At 40.9% G+C, this 18,814-nt stretch overlaps 1 protein-coding gene across 1 annotated transcript; it reads right to left on the reverse strand.

Annotated features, from left to right (window-relative positions):
- Positions 1 to 11,413: 11,413 nt before the first annotated feature.
- LOC138879916 (uncharacterized) lies at positions 11,414 to 11,833 on the reverse strand. The gene has a single exon (XM_070159564.1). The coding sequence runs from the start codon at positions 11,831 to 11,833 to the stop codon at positions 11,414 to 11,416; it is 420 nt and encodes a 139-aa protein (XP_070015665.1).
- Between the last annotated feature and the right edge of the window lie 6,981 nt (positions 11,834 to 18,814).

Here is an 18,814-nt window from a genome sequence, read left to right on the forward strand (position 1 = left end):
TGGCAGGTGTGTGTTTGGCCTTTCAAGAAGCCCAGCAGCTTCACTTTACGGTGAGTTTCGGTATAGACTTTTCAAGCTTTGCGCCTTCCCTTCCTTATTAAGTTTTCTTTTGAAGGCATTCGATAAACTTAAATCCGAGCTATTTCGTTGTGAAGCCAGGCTACAGAAAGCTCTGGATGAGGGGAGATCCCTGAGGCTCCTTTGTGATGAAAAAGAAGTCGAGTTGGTACATTTGCAGTATGAGGCGGGCCGGAGCTTGAATTATGAAAACCACTTGAAGGAGCAGGTAGTTTTCTGTCCCGGGTGAGTGCATTCCGCCTCCTGGCTCATGGGCTAATACTTAGTTTATTTCAATTGCAGAAAAAGATAGAGGCCCTGGAGTGCCTTTGATATGAAATTGGTCGGGATACTCGATCTCGGGGCTTGGCTATGAACTTTTGAGGCAATCAGAGTAGGGATAGCAGTTATGGGGTAATTGAGGGAGGCTCTTTATGGCTAATGAAAAGCAATGAATGAAGAACAAGTATGAACACAATAAATGAAAGCAATAATATCAGGAGAGTATGTTAGAGGAAAAGAGATATATTTCTTATGAAGCAATTGGGTTTACAAAATGGGGAGGATCCCCTTTATATAGGAGGGGAATCCCTTCATAGTACAACAAGCATTAATTACAAGGGTACGGAGACATGACAACTAGATGACACCCTGACTCGGGTCTTAGAGTAGCTCTCTAGGCTTTGTCAGTCCTAGCCACGTGCCTTGGGAACTCCCCATTTCCGTCGTGGCCGTGGTTGACATTATCACAAGACCGAGTGTCGACAAACCTCAAGGGAGGAGTCTCGATCGTAGCCTTGTAGCCTCGAGACTTTGAGACGGTCTTCCGAGGTGCTTCGATAATGAGAAATTGGACCCTCCGATTTCACCATATACACCTACCTAGACGCTTCTACAGCACCAGCTCTCCTTGGACCCTTCTGCTTCTGCGACTCATTTTCACATCTGCGGGGGTCGCACCTGCGGCCTCCTAACCGCAAATGCGCTTATAACAGCAGCCCCAACACTTCAACTGCCATTTCCAAATTCCTACTTTCCGTCAATCATCCAAAATCACCTCGAGGCCCCCGGGACCTCAACCAAAAGCACAAACTAGTCATATACCACTATTCTAACTTATATCAATCCTCAAAACACCTCGAATAACATCGAATCAACCAAAACACATCGAATTCAAGCCTAAGGTTCCAAAATCTTCCGAATTACGCTTTTGATCAAAAACTCTACTAAGCCGCATCCGAATTACTAAAACTTTTGCACACACATCCCAAATGACACAACGAACCTACTACAACTTTCGGAATTCCATTCCGACCCCTATATCAAAATCTCACCTATTAACCGGAAAACGCCAAAATTTCAATTTCGCCAATTCAAGCCTAAATCTACTCCGTACCTCCAAAATACATTCTGATCACGCTCCTAAGTCCAAAATCATCTCCCGAAGCTATTCGAACCATAAAAATTCATATCCGAGCCCTCTACCACATAAGTCAACATCCGGTTCACTTTCCCAACTTAAGCTTCCTCAAAAAGACTAAGTATCTCAAACCTTATCAAAACCGAACCCGAGCCAACCAACACAATCACACATAGTACCGATAAAGAAAGAAATAAGAAGCAGAAATGGGGGAAACAGAGCGGTAACTCATGAGACGACTGGCCGAGTCATCACACAGTTGAACCTAGCTGGCGCACGCTTCCCTCGTCGAGGGTTCCTCCAGAACGCGAAATTTTTTGCCCCTGTTTTAATCAAAGAAAATCTTATCAGTTTGAAAATGTGGTGTTTAGTTTGCGGCATCCTTGCTGAAGGTGGCGTTTCCACTATCGTGATTTGTTCCGATTAGCTGCCTTGGGCTGGCAAAGAATTGTTTCAACCTTCTGATCATACCTCAACCACAGAACCCTGAATGACCCGAGTGCCCCACACTCATCCTGCTGTTTTACATTTCCGTCTTTCCATTTTGAACCTCCGTATTTCCTCAAAGTTCACAAAACCACTTGAACTCCCCTTAACACCCTATTTCTCATTTTGAATCATGATATTTCTGGTATGCTTTGGCCGCTCTTTGCTTTGTGCAATTGAAAGTTGGTAGTAGGCTTTAAAATCCTTTCTTGCTTGCTTAACAAAGCTAACATTGAAAAAGACTTAGAAAATTAGACCCAAGAGAAGGCGAAGCAAAGTGACTTCAAGGAGCAAAGACAAAAGGGCATTTTAAAACGGAGATGACTATTTGAGGAAGAGTGGAAAAGAGAAATATCTGAGTGAAACAACTAGATCCAATGATCATGACATACATTTCGGATTAATCAGCCTAGACAGTTCACCAAATCATATTTCATTTTTCATCCCGCCTTCATACTTCGAAACCAGGATTTTTCCATAATCCAATCCCTCTACAAAGTCACGAGCCTCATTCGGCTTGTAGTGTCCTAATAGGTTTTCACTAACAAACCTCTCTAATTTGTTCATCTCTCAACTCACTGTCGCCTTACGGTGCCCGCGAAGGTTTTCACCAATAAGACTTCTCAATTTAGTTTTCTCTCAACTTTCTATCGCCTTACGGTACCCGTGAGGGTTTTCACCAATAAGACTCTCTCATTTATTCATTTTTCCTTGTGTAGAATGAAGAGTTGCCCCTTATATGAATTATACCTCTATCTCGCTTGACTTGGCATTCCTCAAAGATTGATCGGAAGGTCTTCCTTTGGGATGTAATGTAGGCTTTTGGATAGGGTTAGAAATAAAAGGCGGCATGCATGCTCAAAACAGCTTAAAATGAAAGGGTTCAGAATTACAACTTTTGGAATCAGATCTTTTACAAAACCACAACTTCTGCCCCAGTTTCTTTGAATCTAGGGAACTTTGAATTTTTATTTTGATGGGACCAAACCGTGAGGCTGCCTACGTATCCTTAAAAGGAATCAGGTCGAATGTAGTTCATGACATATGAATTGCTTTGTTTTTGTTACTTTCTCTTTTTCTTTTTCTTTTTCTTTTTTTCTTTCTTTTCTTTCTTTTGCTTTAATTTTTCCATTTTCTCTTCTCTTTTTCCTCTTTTCTCTTCTTTATTTATTTTCTATATCTGTATTTCTGAACTCTGCTTTTGATTCCAAAAGAGGGGTATGAAAGAAAATAAATAAGGCTCAAAAGGGGTAACAAAGGATAAAGTGTTTAGATAGTAGAATAAAATGTCTTCGTCATTCCAATCTTCAAAGCATGCCAAGTAATTAAACAGACCAAAGAAATCATACATAATATCTTTTGAATGCATCAGAATTGATAGTCATATCTACACATTTGCCTTCTATATCTGTTAAATACAAAGCACCATTGGACAACACTCTTGTTACAACGAACGACCCCTACCAATTTGGGTCAAACTTGCCTTTAGCTTTAGACTGATGTGGAAGGATGTGTTTCAATATTTGCTGAGCCACTTCAAATTTCTGGGGATGCACCTTCTTGTTATATGCTCTTTCCATTCTCTTCTGATACAATTGACCATGACACACTGTCGCCAGCCTTTTTTGTCAGTCAGACTAAACTGTTCCAATCGGGTGTTGACCCATTCATCATCATCAATTTTAGTTTCAGCAACAATTCAAAGAGACAAAATTTCGACCTCCACGGATATAACTGCTTCAGTACCATACACCAACAAATAAGGAGTTGGACCTACTGAAGTGCCAACAGTAGTGCGATAACTCAGCAAAGCAAAAGGCAATTTTTCATGCCATTGCCTAGAACCTTGCACCATCTTCCGAAGTATCTTTTTATGTTCTTGTTAGCCACCTCAACAACTCCATTTTCCTTGGGGCGATACAGAGTGGAATTTCGATGCGTAATCTTGAAATTTTGGCATACTTCTTTCATCAAATGGCTGTTAAGATTAGCACCATTGTCCGTGATGATTACCTTGGGGATTCCGAACCGACAAATAATGTTTGAATGAACAAAATCGACCACTGCCTCCTTGGTCATAGATTTGAAAGTCATAGCTTCAACCTACTTGGTGAAATAGTCGATGGCCACCAGAATAAACCTGTGCCCATTTGATGTTGCTAACTCAATCAATCCAATGACATCCATGCCCCAAGCAACAAAAGTCCAAGGTGCGGACATTGTATGCAACTTAGACGGCAGAGAATGAATCAAATCACCATGTACCTAGCATTGATGACACTTGCGCACCAAGCTGATGCAATCTCGTTCCATGTTGAGCCAGTAATACTCTGCTCGAAGAATTTTCTTTTCCAAAACATACCCACTCATGTGCGGCCCACAAACTCCGACATGCACTTTGGTCATGATAGTTGTTGCTTGTTTAGCCTCTATGCACCTCAGCAGTCCAAGATCTGGAGTTTTTTTGTACAAAATTCCCCCGCTCAAGAAAAATCCACTAGCCAAATGTCTAACTGTTCTCTTTTGATCATTTGTGGCGTGTACCGGATACACCCCCATCTTGATGTATTCCCGGATATCATGGAACCACGGTTCACCATCAAGTTCCTCCTCAATCATATTACAGTAGGCATGCTGATCACGAACTTGAATATGCAAAGGGTCAACATAAGCCTTATCCGGATGGTGTAACATTGATGCCAAGTTAGCCAAGGCATCGGCAACCTTATTATGGATCCTAGGAATATGCCTGAACTCTACTTATATGAACCGTTGACAAAGATCGTGCAAACATTGTCGATATGGTATGAGCTTTAAATCCTGAGTCTCCCATTCTCCCTGAATCTGGTGCACCAATAGATACGAATCTCCCAAGACCAAGATTTCTTGGACTCCCATATCTACAGCTAACCTTAAACCTAGAATGCATGCCTCATACTCAACCATGTTGTTAGTACAATAGAAATGAAGTTGGGTCGTAACAGGGTAGTGATGCCCTATTTTAGAAATGAGCACAGCCCCTATTCCGACACCTTTTATGTTAGCAGCTCCATCAAAGAAACGTTTCCAACCTGGCTTTTCATACTACTCCACCTCGTCAATATGCATCACTTCTTTATCAGGAAAATAAGTCCTCAATGTCTCATACTCTTCATCACTGGGTTCTCGGCCAAATGATCGGCCAATGCTTGGGCTTTCATCACGGTCCGAGTTACATAGATAATGTCAAACTCTATGAGCAAAATATGCCACTTTGCAAGTCTTCCTGTGGGCATAAGCTTCTGAAAAATATACTTTAGAGGATCTAGACGAGAAATGAGGTAAGTAGTGTAGGACGACAGATAATGCATCAACTTTTGTGCCACCCAAGTCAGGGCGCAACATGTCCTTTCAAGGGGAGTATACTTAACCTCATAGGATGTGAACTTCTTACTAAGATAATAGACGATTTTCGCCTTCCTGCCAGTGATGTCATGTTGACCCAACACACAACCAAATGAATTATCTAGGACTGTCAAATAGAGAATTAAAGGTCTCCTGGGTTCCGACAGGACCAACACAGGTGGGTTTGACAAGTACCCCTAGATCTTATCAAATTCCTCCTAGCACTCATCAGTCCATTTGACCGTAGCAACCTTCTTCAGCAACTTAAAGATGGGCTCTCAAGTTGTCGTGAGTTAAGCAATAAACCTACTGATGTAGTTTAAACGTCCGAGCAAACTCATCACCTTAATCTTATTCCTTGGGGGTGGCAATTCTTGGATAGCTTTGATCTTTGATGGATCCAACTCAATGACTCACCGACTGACTATGAACCCTAACAGTTTTCCAGATGGAATGCCAAATGCACACTTGGCAGGGTTGAGCTTAAGATTGTATCTGCAGAGCCTCTGAAAAAAACCTCTTCAAATCTCTGACATGGTCGGACTGTTGCTTTGACTTTATGATCACATCATCTACATAAACCTCAATCTCCTTATGTATCATATCATGAAACACAGTAGTCATTGCCCTCATGTAAGTTGTCCCAGCATTTTTCAAACCAAATGGCATTACCCTGTAGCAGTATGTCCCTCATGGCGTGATAAATGCTGACTTTTCTGCATCTTCCTCATCCATTAAGATTTGGTGGTACCCTGCATAGCAATCCACAAATGACCCGATCTCATGCCTGGCACAGTTGTCAATCAAAATGTGGATGTTTGGTAATGAAAAATTATCCTTTGGACTTGCTTTGTTGAGATCACGGTAATCAATGCACACCCTGGTCTTACCATCCTTCTTTGGTACTGGCACAATATTAGCTAACCAAGTAGGGTATCACGTAACTCGAATGACCTTTGCATCCAACTATTTTGTGATTTCTTCCTTGATCTTCACACTCATGCCAATCTTGAACTTCCTTAACTTCTACTTGACAGGAGGGAATGCTGGATCAGTTGGCAATTTGTGAACACCAAGTCAGTACTCAAACCCGGTATATCGTCATATGACCATGCAAAAATATCTTTATATTCAAACAGTGCTTTAATTATTTCTTCCTTGATTTGTGGTTCCAAGTGTAAACTTATCTTGGTTTCCCTGATATTATCTGGATCCCCTAAATTGATTACTTCAGTTTCATTGAAATTAGGCTTGGGTTTCTCTTCAAAATGATTTAATTCTTTACTAATTTCCTCAAATGCCTCATCTTCATCATATTCTGTTTCATCATCACACTGTATTTCTTGGATTATTATTTCAGAATTAGATTGGCTTTTAAGACTTGACCGAAGATTCCTCATGCATGGCATGTCATTGAAACCAGCATAAAAAGAACTGTACAAAGAAAGAAAAAATGACACTATCAGGAGTAATGGAAAAAGTGAAATTGCATTTCATTGAAAATAAAGGATAGGAGGGTTTGTACATCAAAACAGGCGACAAATAAAAATTTGGATTACAACCCTGGAATAATCCAGATAACAGAAAGGAAAACAAAGCAAACTATCAAGACTCCTTCTGAGTAGGGAGAGGGGTAGCATTCCAATTGTTAAGCTTCACTTTTGGCCCAATAAACTGCACGCCCGCTTTGTTGGAACCTTACCCAATTTCTACCATGTTCACTTCATCAAATAGACTTTGGAACCTTTCAATCAACTCCTCATCGAAGTCAACCACAGGCTTTAGAACTACTGACACCGGATGCTTCACTACCCCGGACTTGATTAAAGACCTGGAGAGGCGTGGGATAGGCTTTGAGAGCGACCATGCCTTCTTTTTCAACTTTTTAGCCTTCTTCACATCATCCCATGTGGGTTTGAACCCCAGACCAAATGTACCCAGATTTTAACGCAAAGACACTGGCTGCACGATACCTTGCAAAGATGCACCCAGACCATTGCCCGGCACAAAACCATTCTTTAAATTTCATTTTCTACCATGACTATCGCAGAAGCTAGCTTTTGACCTGGAATGTATCCAACTTCCGGAACCTTCTCAACTGACACTGTTTCGGAAACTTGGTACACCTAAGGCCCCTTATCATCTTCAGCCTCAATAAAAAGGATAGATGTATTATTGTAAGCACATAAGTTCTCATCACCATGCACAACGATTTCCTATCTGTCCCACTCAAACTTTACCATCTGGTGCAGAGAAGACGGGACTGCTTTGGCAATATGTATCCAAGGCCTATCCAACAGCAAATTATAAGAGACGGCCACATCCAGTACCTGGATATCCATGGTAAATTCAACTGGTCCTATTGTCAGTTTGAGCATGATATAGCCAACAGAATCTTTTCCCCCTCCGTCAAAACCTCGAACACATATATTGTTCTTGTGGATCCTCTCAGCATCAATTTTTAGCTTGTGCAGAGTGGAGAGAGGGAAAATATTTGCACTGGAACCATTGTTAAATAACACCCTTGTGACCACAGAATCTTCGCATTTCACTGTGAGATAAAGAGCTCGATTGTGTTCCGTACCCTCCAAAGGCATCTCATCATCCGAGAAGGTGATCCTATTTGACTCAAATATCTTATTGGTAATCTTCTCCAAATGTTTCATTGTGATCTTGTCAGGGACATGAACTTCATTCAAAATCTTCATGAGGGCCCGACGGTGCTCGTCCGAATATATCAACAATGATAGAAGAGAAATCTGAGCGAGGGTCTTTCTCAATTGTTCCACTATGGAGTAATCCTGCACCTTCATTTTTCTCAAAACTTCTTCTGCCTCCTCTTCAGTGACTGGTTTCTTCACTAGAATTGGACTATCTTTCAGCGGCTTAGCTTTCCTTAATTCCTCTGGGCAAAGCATCTCCCCGTACGAGTCAAACCCTAGGTTTCATTAACTTCCTCTTCCACTTATTTCCCTTTATAAGTTACTATCATTCACTTGTAATTCCATGGAATAGCCTTGGTGTTATCTATCGGCAATTGGGTCACAGGTTTAATAATAACAGGGGCAATGCGAGCCCCTTCCACAACAATTACATGCTTACTTGCTACCTCTGGCACGACCACTTTCGGCTTTCCTTGTTTGTTTCAACATCATCTGGGAATCCCTTCGTGACTACCATAGGCGGCTTATAATTAGGCGTGCACAACTTGTCTTTCAGCCCTTCAACTATCGAAGACATTGCCTTTGTAACATTTGGAGTTTTGACTGGCTTACTTTCACTAGCACGGGTCATCATAACAGACTTTGCAGGCTTCTTGGGCTCCCTATCCTTATGCACTATCTCAATCATGTGCGTTTTAGAATGGGCTGGCAATGGATTTTGATTGATATTCGGAGTTTCTGGACTCTGGACCACAATTTGGTTTGTATCGATGAGCTCCTGAATGGAGTTCTTCAAATGCCAACATTTTACTGTGTTGTGCCCCGGAGCATCAGAACAATATGCACATCTGAGGGAATAATCCAGGTCTTTGGAGCGGGGTTTGGTAATTTTGACTTAATTGGCCTCAGAACATCCAACTGCCTCAACCTCTGAAATAAGCTGGTATAAGACTCCCCAAGCGGGGTGAAAGTTTTCTTCCGCTGCAGCCTTTCATTACTATACTCCGGCCTGGATCGAAATCTTGGACCAGTAGGGTTTTGGTATATTTTTGTAGGGGGGGTAAGGGTTTTGTGGAGCTGGGGCACGCCATTGTGGGTAAGGAGGGGGTTGAGCATACGACTGTGCGTGATGGACATGGTATTAGGGTGGCCTGATGGAATACTGATGTTCTAATGGTGGGAAGTAGTGTTGGGGTGGATTATATGGAGTTTGGGTATAGGTTTGAGGCTGGGGTCGATGCTGAGTGTAATGGTCAGGGGAGCCCCTTAGGCCATGCCATTATCCTTAGATGACCATAGCAACATCTTCTTTCTTCTTTTTCCCTAACACGCCCCCGGTGCCATTCTGGATTGCTTGTGTAGTTGCTTTGATAGAAGAGTAACTCATGATCTTGCTCGATTTTAGTCCTTCATCTACCATTCCTCCCATCTTTACCACTTCATTGAAAGACTTACCTATAGCTGATATCAGATGACCAAAGCAGGTAGGCTCCAAGGCCTAAAGAAAATACTCCACCATTTCATCTTCCTCTATTGGAGGGTTGACTCGTGCTGCCTATTCTCTCCAACGGAAACCATACTCCCTGAAACCTCACTGGCTTTTTCTCTATCTTAGTCAAAGACAAGCGGTCTGGGACAATCTCTACATTGTACTAGAAATACCGAGCAAAAGCCTGGGCCAGATCATCCCAAGTGTACTATCGGCTGTTGTCCTGGCGGGTGTACCACTCCAATGCTACACCACTCAGACTTTGGCTAAAATATGCCATCAACAGTTCATCTTTCCCACCGGCTCCCCTCATTTTGCTACAAAATCCTCTCAAGTGGGCCACGGGGTCTTCGTGCCCTTCATACAAGTCAAACTTGGCCATTTTGAATCCAACAGGTAGCTGGACATCAGGAAACAAGCATAGATCTTTATAAGCCACGCACACTTGGCCCCCTAACCTTTGCGTATGTCTCAGTGACTGCTCCAAGCTTTTTACCTTCCTAAATATCTCCTCGTGCTCTGTGTTTTTGGGTAGATTCTCAGTTTCTACCGGAGGCTCGAAGTGGGGAGTGTAGGACTAGTGATCTTGGACTTTGAAGGTGGGCTCTGGGGCATAGTACTGGATATCTTGGGCTTGGAATACCGGCTCACTGGAAGATCGATGAAGCATAGCTAGTGGAGGTGCTACGAAGACAAGGGTAGCTGGTGGAAGGGGGTATGTGGTTGTTTTGGCTGGTGGAGCTTGGATAGTTTGGGAAGTGGTGCCATGATAGTGGTGGTAAGGGGTGAAGCTTGGTGCGTGTTATGGGGATAAATCAATAGTGGGAGGCTCTTGAGATTGAGCCAGTAGTGGGATGAAAGCAGGGTTGGCGGGGTATGATGGTGGAGGATGCCTTTTCATCCATGCCTGGTACATTTCGGCCATTTGGTGCTTCAGCTTATATAACTCCTTTTTCAAACCAGGCTTAGATTCCTCTTCCTCACTCGGCGGGTCAATAACACTCGCGTCCAATTCTTTGCTAGCCATGATTGCCTTGTGTTTAGACCCGGTATTGTATGGGTAGGTTGCCAGAATTCCAAACAAACTAACCACTTTCCTGTTCTCAATGACAACAGCAAACTTGTTAGTGTTAGATTTAACAGATGGGCAACCGCACGTTTGGGATGCAATGCACCTGAACAATTAAAAGTTTCTACTATGTATTTGAACGGTTGTATGTTTCATCCTGGCCTTTAACTAACTCTTTTCACTTTGCACTTTCTCTTCTCTCTTTTCTTTTCTTTTCACTCCAGCCTTTCTTTAGTCACTATTGAACTTTCCCACTTGGTTCTTGTTGCTCCCCTTTTATTCTGCACTTGTTTTTGCTCTTTCGTTTTGCCATTCTTTTTTTCACTCAAATTTCCTTCTCTTTTATTTCCTCTCTCTCTCTCTCTCTTTTCTTTTTTCATTTTATGTGTATGATCGAATAGTTTAGGGATAAGTGCAAAATAAAAGAAAGAAATATTTTTGGGTTTTCAAATTTTCATAAAAACATCCTGATTTCCCTCTATTACAACGACTCCTGAAAAAGTAGCAGACTCTAAAAGAAAATGCAATACAGACTCGATAGTGGACTAACAGACTCCAAAAGAAACTAAAAATATAGACTCGAAAGTGGACTAACAAACTCCAAAAGAAACGGAAAATACAGACTCAAAAAATAAAATCAGAAATACATAAGTGCCTCAACTACTGCTCTAGGGGCTCGCGGGACATCAGTCAGTCTGGTCGTGGGCCTACGTGCCATATCTTCTTGGAGGCGATAGAGGTCGTCCATTATTTGACGGACAAAAATTATAACTGCGGCGAAGAACATAGACCTGGTCATGTCCTCACATTCGTTGCACTTCATCACAATATAGTCAGCAATCCTTCTAATCCTCTCCCTGATTCTCATGTAGCAGACGTCCAATCTGTTGAGATCTGGCCTCCAAAACCTGTGTGGCCGTATGATTTTGCTCTTGCAATTGTTGCAGGTCCTCTTCTAATTGCGACATCAAGGCATAGCAGTGTTCCTTTTCTGCTTTGAAGTCCTTTGCCTGCTTGGTCATTTCGCTCTCAAAGGTATTGATCTTTTTCTTCAGATCCATGATTCCTTTGTTGTACTTTTCCTTCAACTGTTGAACGAAACTTGCCTGTTCCTTCGCATTTTTGGCTAACTTTACTCGCGCCTTTGCTAGTTCACTTTCAGTCTTTTCCAAATCAGATCCATAGTCACATACTTTATGCCTAAGGCTGTTTATAAGTTTCTCATCTTTTCCACTTCTAGCAGGGCTCTCAGCTGCTATTTTCATCTTTTGGATTGGGCTCGGAGGGCTTCATTTTCTTGAGCTATCCTTTTCTTTTCACCCTCGTCCGCAGTGGCTTGCAAACCACTCTCAAATTGAAGATCTCTGACTTGCTTTTCCAACTTGCTTATGGTGGCCCTATACTCGTTTTCTTTGGTCAACCAGGCCCATTGTTCTTGCGACGCTTCAACAAATTCCTAGATGTGAGGCCGTTTGGTCGGCATTTTGGGTTCAGCCCTTGCAGTGACCTTCTTTCTATACCAAGCAAGATACCTAGGCGAGACCTCGCCTTTTGACAGGTCACACACTCGGGTATTTGCTGTCAAATACTGGCACTCATTCCAAATATGACGAACTACTTCTTCATGAAATTGGCCATCGGAGCGGATTTCAACTGCATGAACACTAAGATCCTCATCCGGGAGAACTACCTGGCATCTTCCCAACTATCTCAACACCCGATATGGGGCATAAGGCTGGATTCCTCGAAGGCCCATTAGGAGGAAGTAAGGACCAGTGGCAGGCATATATACAATTTCTTTAACAGGAAGCCAACCCAGTGTCCACTCTATCTGCCCTGCTGTTATAGAACGAAGGCAGGATATCCACTCTCCAACCCCTTCTGGCTTTTTGAACCCTAAGACCCTTTTGCCAAACTCTTCAATGCAACTTTTCCCTGTAGATCCGTAGTTCATATATCGAGGACGATGACACAAATGCTCAATCATCCACATTTGTAGTAGCAAATTGCACCCTTCGAAAAAATTTGCTCCGGCTTTGTAGGCCGTGAGAGCTTGGAATATCTCAGATACTATCATAGGGGCAAGGGTGCTCTTGGCATTGGTAATCAAAACATTGATGACTCCAGCTACCCGTAGATCAATATTCCCATCCTTCCGAGGAAACACTAGAAGGCTACCATGAAAGCGAAGCACCTATGCTCTTCCCACTTTGATCGGTTCCCAACCGCCAAATCTGCATACTGGACATGCCTACTGATTTTTAGCAAATCCAAAAACTTGTGAGGGGTGACAGCCCTTGAAGCGACCAGGTATTTATGTCTTAAACCTTCGGTGCTCCCAGCATAACCCGCTATCTCTTCCAAAGTAGGTGTGAGTTCAAAGTTCGAGAAATGCAGAATGTTCTAAGCTGGGTCCCAAAATGTCACTAGTCCCTTTATTATGTCTACTCTAGGCCTGATCTTTAGGAATCCCAAGTAAAGGTTGATGATGTCTCATCCTGGCTTACCCAAATCTTCCCACCACATGTGTAGTTCCAACGGAATCTTGGACATGATTTTCATTGGTACATTTTAACTCGTGCTCATTCTGCACATTTAGATTAAGGTGATTGGTTTAAAACAAAGTGAGTTTTTATTCAAAAGCTAATAAAATAAAATAAAAGGTTCACTTTGCAAAAAATCACATAAATCAAGGCTACCTTTGCAAATACGGCCCTTCAGCACTTCGAAAGGGAAGATTTTAGAGCTGTTTTGCTAAGTGGCTAAAAACTATTAAAGAAACCGTCAATGGCTATCCTTGCAAAAACGGCCCTCCGGCGTCCCATTGGGACACTTGGATATTTAGACAAGAACGACATCACCCACTTTTATTTATGACAAAAATGACATTTTCAAAAGCGGGCTGGACCCGATGAAGGCTGCCTACGTATCCCACATCCCGTGAGAATCAAACCCGCATAGTTCGGCCAGTTTTGACGCGATGAGAAAAACATAAACCATTTTGGACTAACCCCTTTTTTTCTTCTTCTTTTTTTCAAAAATCTCTTTTTCTCTTTTTTTTCAAAATTTCGGCAGAGTTTCGGGATATTTTGAACACCAGGTTTTTTCAAAGGCGGGTAATTTCCTCTCTCCTACCTCAATCTTGGTTTTTCTTTGATTTTTCTTACCTAATCTAGAAGTCGGTCAACATGCAAGCCAAAAAAAATAAATGCATAGGTAGCACGTAAAAATGCATCAGCTTGGTCTTTTTATTTTTGGGTACACCTGTCCTAGACGGACACAACTCCTGTGTTGAGTCCCCAAAGTCAAATGCACATGATGCAAACAAACGTTCCTACTAAGGATCTGGCATGAGGCTGTGTTATTCTAAGTTTAAAACCTGGGTGTATTGTTCTAGACCTGGTTTACCCAAGTGGACAACTCGATCCGAGGGGGGCAGCACACCGGTAACCAAAAGATCATCCAACTTTGCAACTTTTCCGAACCTTGTTCTAAATTAGGGTGTGACACTAACAGAAAAGAAGTCACGCCAGCATGCACTTCCCAGAAGATTAGAAGAGAGGGCTTGCGTAGCAGTTTATATACAGTTCAGATAATATCAAAGCGGTAGAAAAAGGCATTTAGCACATTAGTCCCAAACATGTAATAAAAATTAGATAATAAATAAAAGCCAAATATAACAATTATTCTAAGCTCGAATTCTAAACTCTGAATTGCCCCAGCAGAAAAAGGAGGTGTGACAGATAACCGTCAATGGCTATCTTTTCCCCAGCAGAGTTGCCCAAGCTGTCACACCTCCTTTTTCTACCACAGAAAGGGGTATAAAAGAGTTTTTCTAATTAAAGTGACAATAATCAAAACGGGATTATTTATTCAAATTCAGAGTCGCCACTTAGGATAATTTATGGTGTCCCAAGTCACCAGTTTAAAATTCTGAATCGAGGAAGTTGACTCTTATTTATGGTCTGCGAACACAGAAATCCGGGTAAAGAATTCCTTTAACCAGAAAGAAGGTGTTAGGCATTCCCATGTTCCGTAGTTTTAGCACGGTCGCTCAACTATTATTATTGGCCTAATTATCTGATTAATTACATGTTTTAAACCTATTGTGTATTTTTAACCTTTGACCGCTTTTAATTATTTATTGAATTATTTTGGAACAAGTTACGATTGTCGTACACTTGTTTGTTTGGTACACATTGCGAATCATGTTACGGGAACCGTACCCACGATCTACATCATATTTATTTTATTAACATTATTAGTTGTTATGGTCGGGTCACATAAATGTACCCCCGAATTTGGGAAATTATGTATCACAACTACGTCACGGGAACCATACTCGTAGCCATGATAATTTATTATAACCGCGCCTAAAGCAAACTACGAATGTTCAAAGTGTCTTCTACACTAGTTATGAATGTTCCAAGTCTTTCCATACTAGTTTTGCATTATTATGAGGGCCATAAATTGGGATTCATTTATGAATGGCACACCTCGATTTATTTCAAAAGATTTATACTCAACTAAAGCGAACTACGGATGTTCATATTTTAAAACTAATTAGGTATCACAACTACGCCACAGGAACCGTACCCGTAATTGTGATGGTTTAATTGCGTGCCTAAAGCAAACTACGCAGGTTCGTAACCACTTCCTAAATAAATTTGAGATTATTGAAGTTATTGATTATGAATATAGAACTAATGCGTAAGAAGTGTAGGATTTCAGCTAGAATTAAATGAAGTGATTGTTTGGCCCTGAAAGTGAGCCCTACTTTGGTGTACTAACTTTGGGCCAGCTCCCATTCAAATCCTAAGGCCCAAAATGATACTACTATTAGACAAGTTCACCCAGCACTTTACTTGTTCCATAAATCCAATTACTTATTAACAAAAGCGGATACAATGTTGAATATCTCGCCAAAAGGAAACTATAGGACACCAACTCCCATGTTTTTCGCAACAGAACAACTACATATATACATAATTGACAAAATATAATGCTAGTCCATTCATGAGCAAGGAACATATTGTGGCATATTAAAATCAGAGAGTTTGAACTTTTATAGATTGAATTACTTCAAATTGGTAACGAATTACATCAAAGTCAAACGCTTAAACTACTTCATCAATGTTCGAATTATAAGGTGACAAATTTGGACATTATTTTACAATTAAATATGGAGTTTTTTTTCAAAGAGTACATAAAACTGGGACACTGGAACTAATCCTTCAAGCTTGACATATGAACCAAGGACAACATATTAGTCAACACCCCAATTCGATGAACAAGAAAGAAACGAGCTAATTATACTATACCTTTGCCCTAAACTTTTCAAACAGATCTAATACATGAAGTATGAACTACTAAAATATTGGACACTGAATAACTCCACTAATCAGTGACTATTACAACAGATTCATCATATTTAAGGAAGAACTAAAAGGGAAGAAGTAAAGAGAAAGCTGAATGGCTTAAAAGAAACATGAAAAATTAAAGTCCAAGCAAAGTAACTTCATTGATTTCAGCATAAGTACATCTTCCACACAAAACACATTTAAGCTCCATTTGCCATTCAAGATTCAAGGGGTACCTGGATGCAATAAACAGATAAAAATAAGAAAGAAAGTCTTCTGGAATCAACAAATAATAGCAGCAAGCTCCAGTCAAGTCAATAACAGTCCCATAGCTCAAAATTTAAGAAAATCCTAGAGAACATCAATCACACAGTAGTAAAAAAGACCAAATAGCTTTGAATCCTATTACTATGAGGCTTTCGACCTTTCTTTCTATGATTAGAAAGACAAAATCTAAGAGAATTCTCTATATGCAGCTTATGAATATCTCAGTCGTTTTCCTTTTTTTGTGTCTTAGACCTCTTCCCTAGAAATGAGGAAAATGAGCCTCTTATAGAAAGATTTTAGGCAGCGGAACCTGATTTTCTTCATTCACTATTACCTCTCTTCAATTCCCTTTTGTTCTTTTCAAACCCCAAACTTTAAGCCTATTTGTTAACCTACCCATTTTTCACTTTCCTAGAAACTTTCCAGATAGTTAGGAAAGATTCCTACCATTCAAATCTCCTAACTACCTCTTAAAAGATTTACTAATTACTTTTAACCATACCAGACATTTAAGCCAATATGCCCAATGTTTCGTTGGGCTTCTGCATTAGCAAACCCCAGCATTTTCTTTGGGCTTCTAGCACTAGCAAGCCCAATTCCCAATCCAAAACAAACAACTCACAAGAAAACCAAACCAATGAAGTGCTGAACTTCAGAGATAAAATTTTCAAAGAAGCAAAAACAAAAAACAAATGAGCAAAAGGCAAGGAAAAAATCAAAATATACTAACAAAAGAGATTAATTGTACTATTAAGCTATTATTACCAAATTAGTCAACTATGAACTAATATTCTCTAAACCTAACTGAGATGAAGAGTAGAAAAAATAAAAAAGGAAAGAAGTATACCAGTTGGTCTAACAATGGGATCGATGACCCAGAGTTGATAACATCCAGCGAAAGGACTTCGGCTCATGGTGGAAATTGTAACATGAGCACTGGCTGGAATTTCTTCAACGGCTAGTGCTCTATGTCCCAATCCTTAACATGTTCCAAGACGGAAAAAAAACAGAGACTTGAAGTAATGGCTCATCGGAGATTGGCTACCCAGAACTCGGCCATCATGCAACAAATCGAAACCCCATTCAAATTGAATCATCGCATCAAACTTAGCTTGCCCATGCATGCCATCATCAAGAAAAGGCCAGATTAGGAGAAAGTTGGAAAGAGGACTTTATTGTTATCTCTTAGATTTCTGATTTGGCGAGGGTGAGCGATTTTTGGAATGGAATAATGGTGAATCTGGGAGTGAAGGGATGATGGGGATTCTGTGGTCAAAATTTGAGGGAGTTCTGAGAAGTGGCTGCCGGCCGATGAAGGTAAGGATTCAGGGCGGCTAGGGTTAAGCGATGGGGAAGGAGATGAAGACAGGGAAGGTCTCTAGGGTTTGAACGAAATTCAGACATATATAAGGGGGATATGAATTAGTCTCCAGCCGTTGGATCACACAAGATCAACAGCTGGGATTTGACCAAGGAAACGACATCATTTGGTGTTGAAGGGGGGCTGGACCGGGTAAAAGGGATTGGACTGGGGTGGAACATGGGACTTTTGGGCTCAGAAATAATTTTGGCCCAATTTCGGGACCAAATTAAAACTTTTCCCAATTCCCTTTCTTTTTCTCTTTGTTTTTATTTTGTTTCTTTAATTAATTTAAAAATCCTAGATTAAACCCTAAATTAATTTAAATACAAAATTAAGCTAATTATCTAATTATAAAAATTATAAAATTAACTGATCCTAAATTAAAGGAAAGAAAATTGCTAACTTAATATTAAACGCAATAAATATAAAATATAAAATAAAAAGATTTGTATATATATTTTTTGATTTTCATTTTAATAACAATTAACTAACCAAATTAATCCTAAAATAAGAACACACATCCTAATATGCAATGCATGGAATTTTGATATATTTTTTAGGATATTTTCTATGCTTTAATGCATGCAAAAAATGCAGAATAAAGTGCAAACACTTGAACATATATTTCTAAAAATTCTATAAAAATCAAAATACCTAGGAAAATCTATTGTGTGATTTTGTAGGAGTATTTTAGGTCAGGCTAAAATCATGTGCTCACAGCTGCTATGCCAGATTTGGAGCAGCTCTGTTATGTATTTTGGACTTGTCTGCAAAATTTGGCGTCATTCTGAGTTGATTTGATAGGTTTTGGCGTGAGTTTTGGAAGTTGGAAGATTTGAAAGTTCCTAAGTTCGATTCATGGTGTGATTCGTCATTTCGGTGTTTTTTATGTGATTTTAGACCTCGAGCGAGTCCGTGTAGGGTTATATGACTTGTTGGTATTCTTGGATGGGGTCTCGAGGGCCCCGGCTGTGTTTTGGACGAGTCGCGGATGACTTTCCATGGTTTTTGGGGAGGCTGAGTTCTGGTGTAATCGCATCTGCGGACCCTAGGTGCAGGTGCGATGGTCGCAGGTGCGAAGGAGGAAGCATAGGTGCGAGAGGAGTTGGTCTGGGCAGTCTCCACAGATACGGAGAATTAGAAAGCACGTGCGGTGCCGCAAGAGCAGATCCTGAGGTGCAGAAGCAGAGTGGAGCGCAAGTGCGATTGGTCAGGCGCACCTGCGGTTGCACAAATGCGGTTAAGTTGGTCGTAGG

The sequence above is a fragment of the Nicotiana sylvestris genome, chromosome 10 (assembly GCF_000393655.2).
Source record: "Nicotiana sylvestris chromosome 10, ASM39365v2, whole genome shotgun sequence".
Taxonomy (NCBI): Eukaryota; Viridiplantae; Streptophyta; class Magnoliopsida; order Solanales; family Solanaceae; genus Nicotiana; species Nicotiana sylvestris.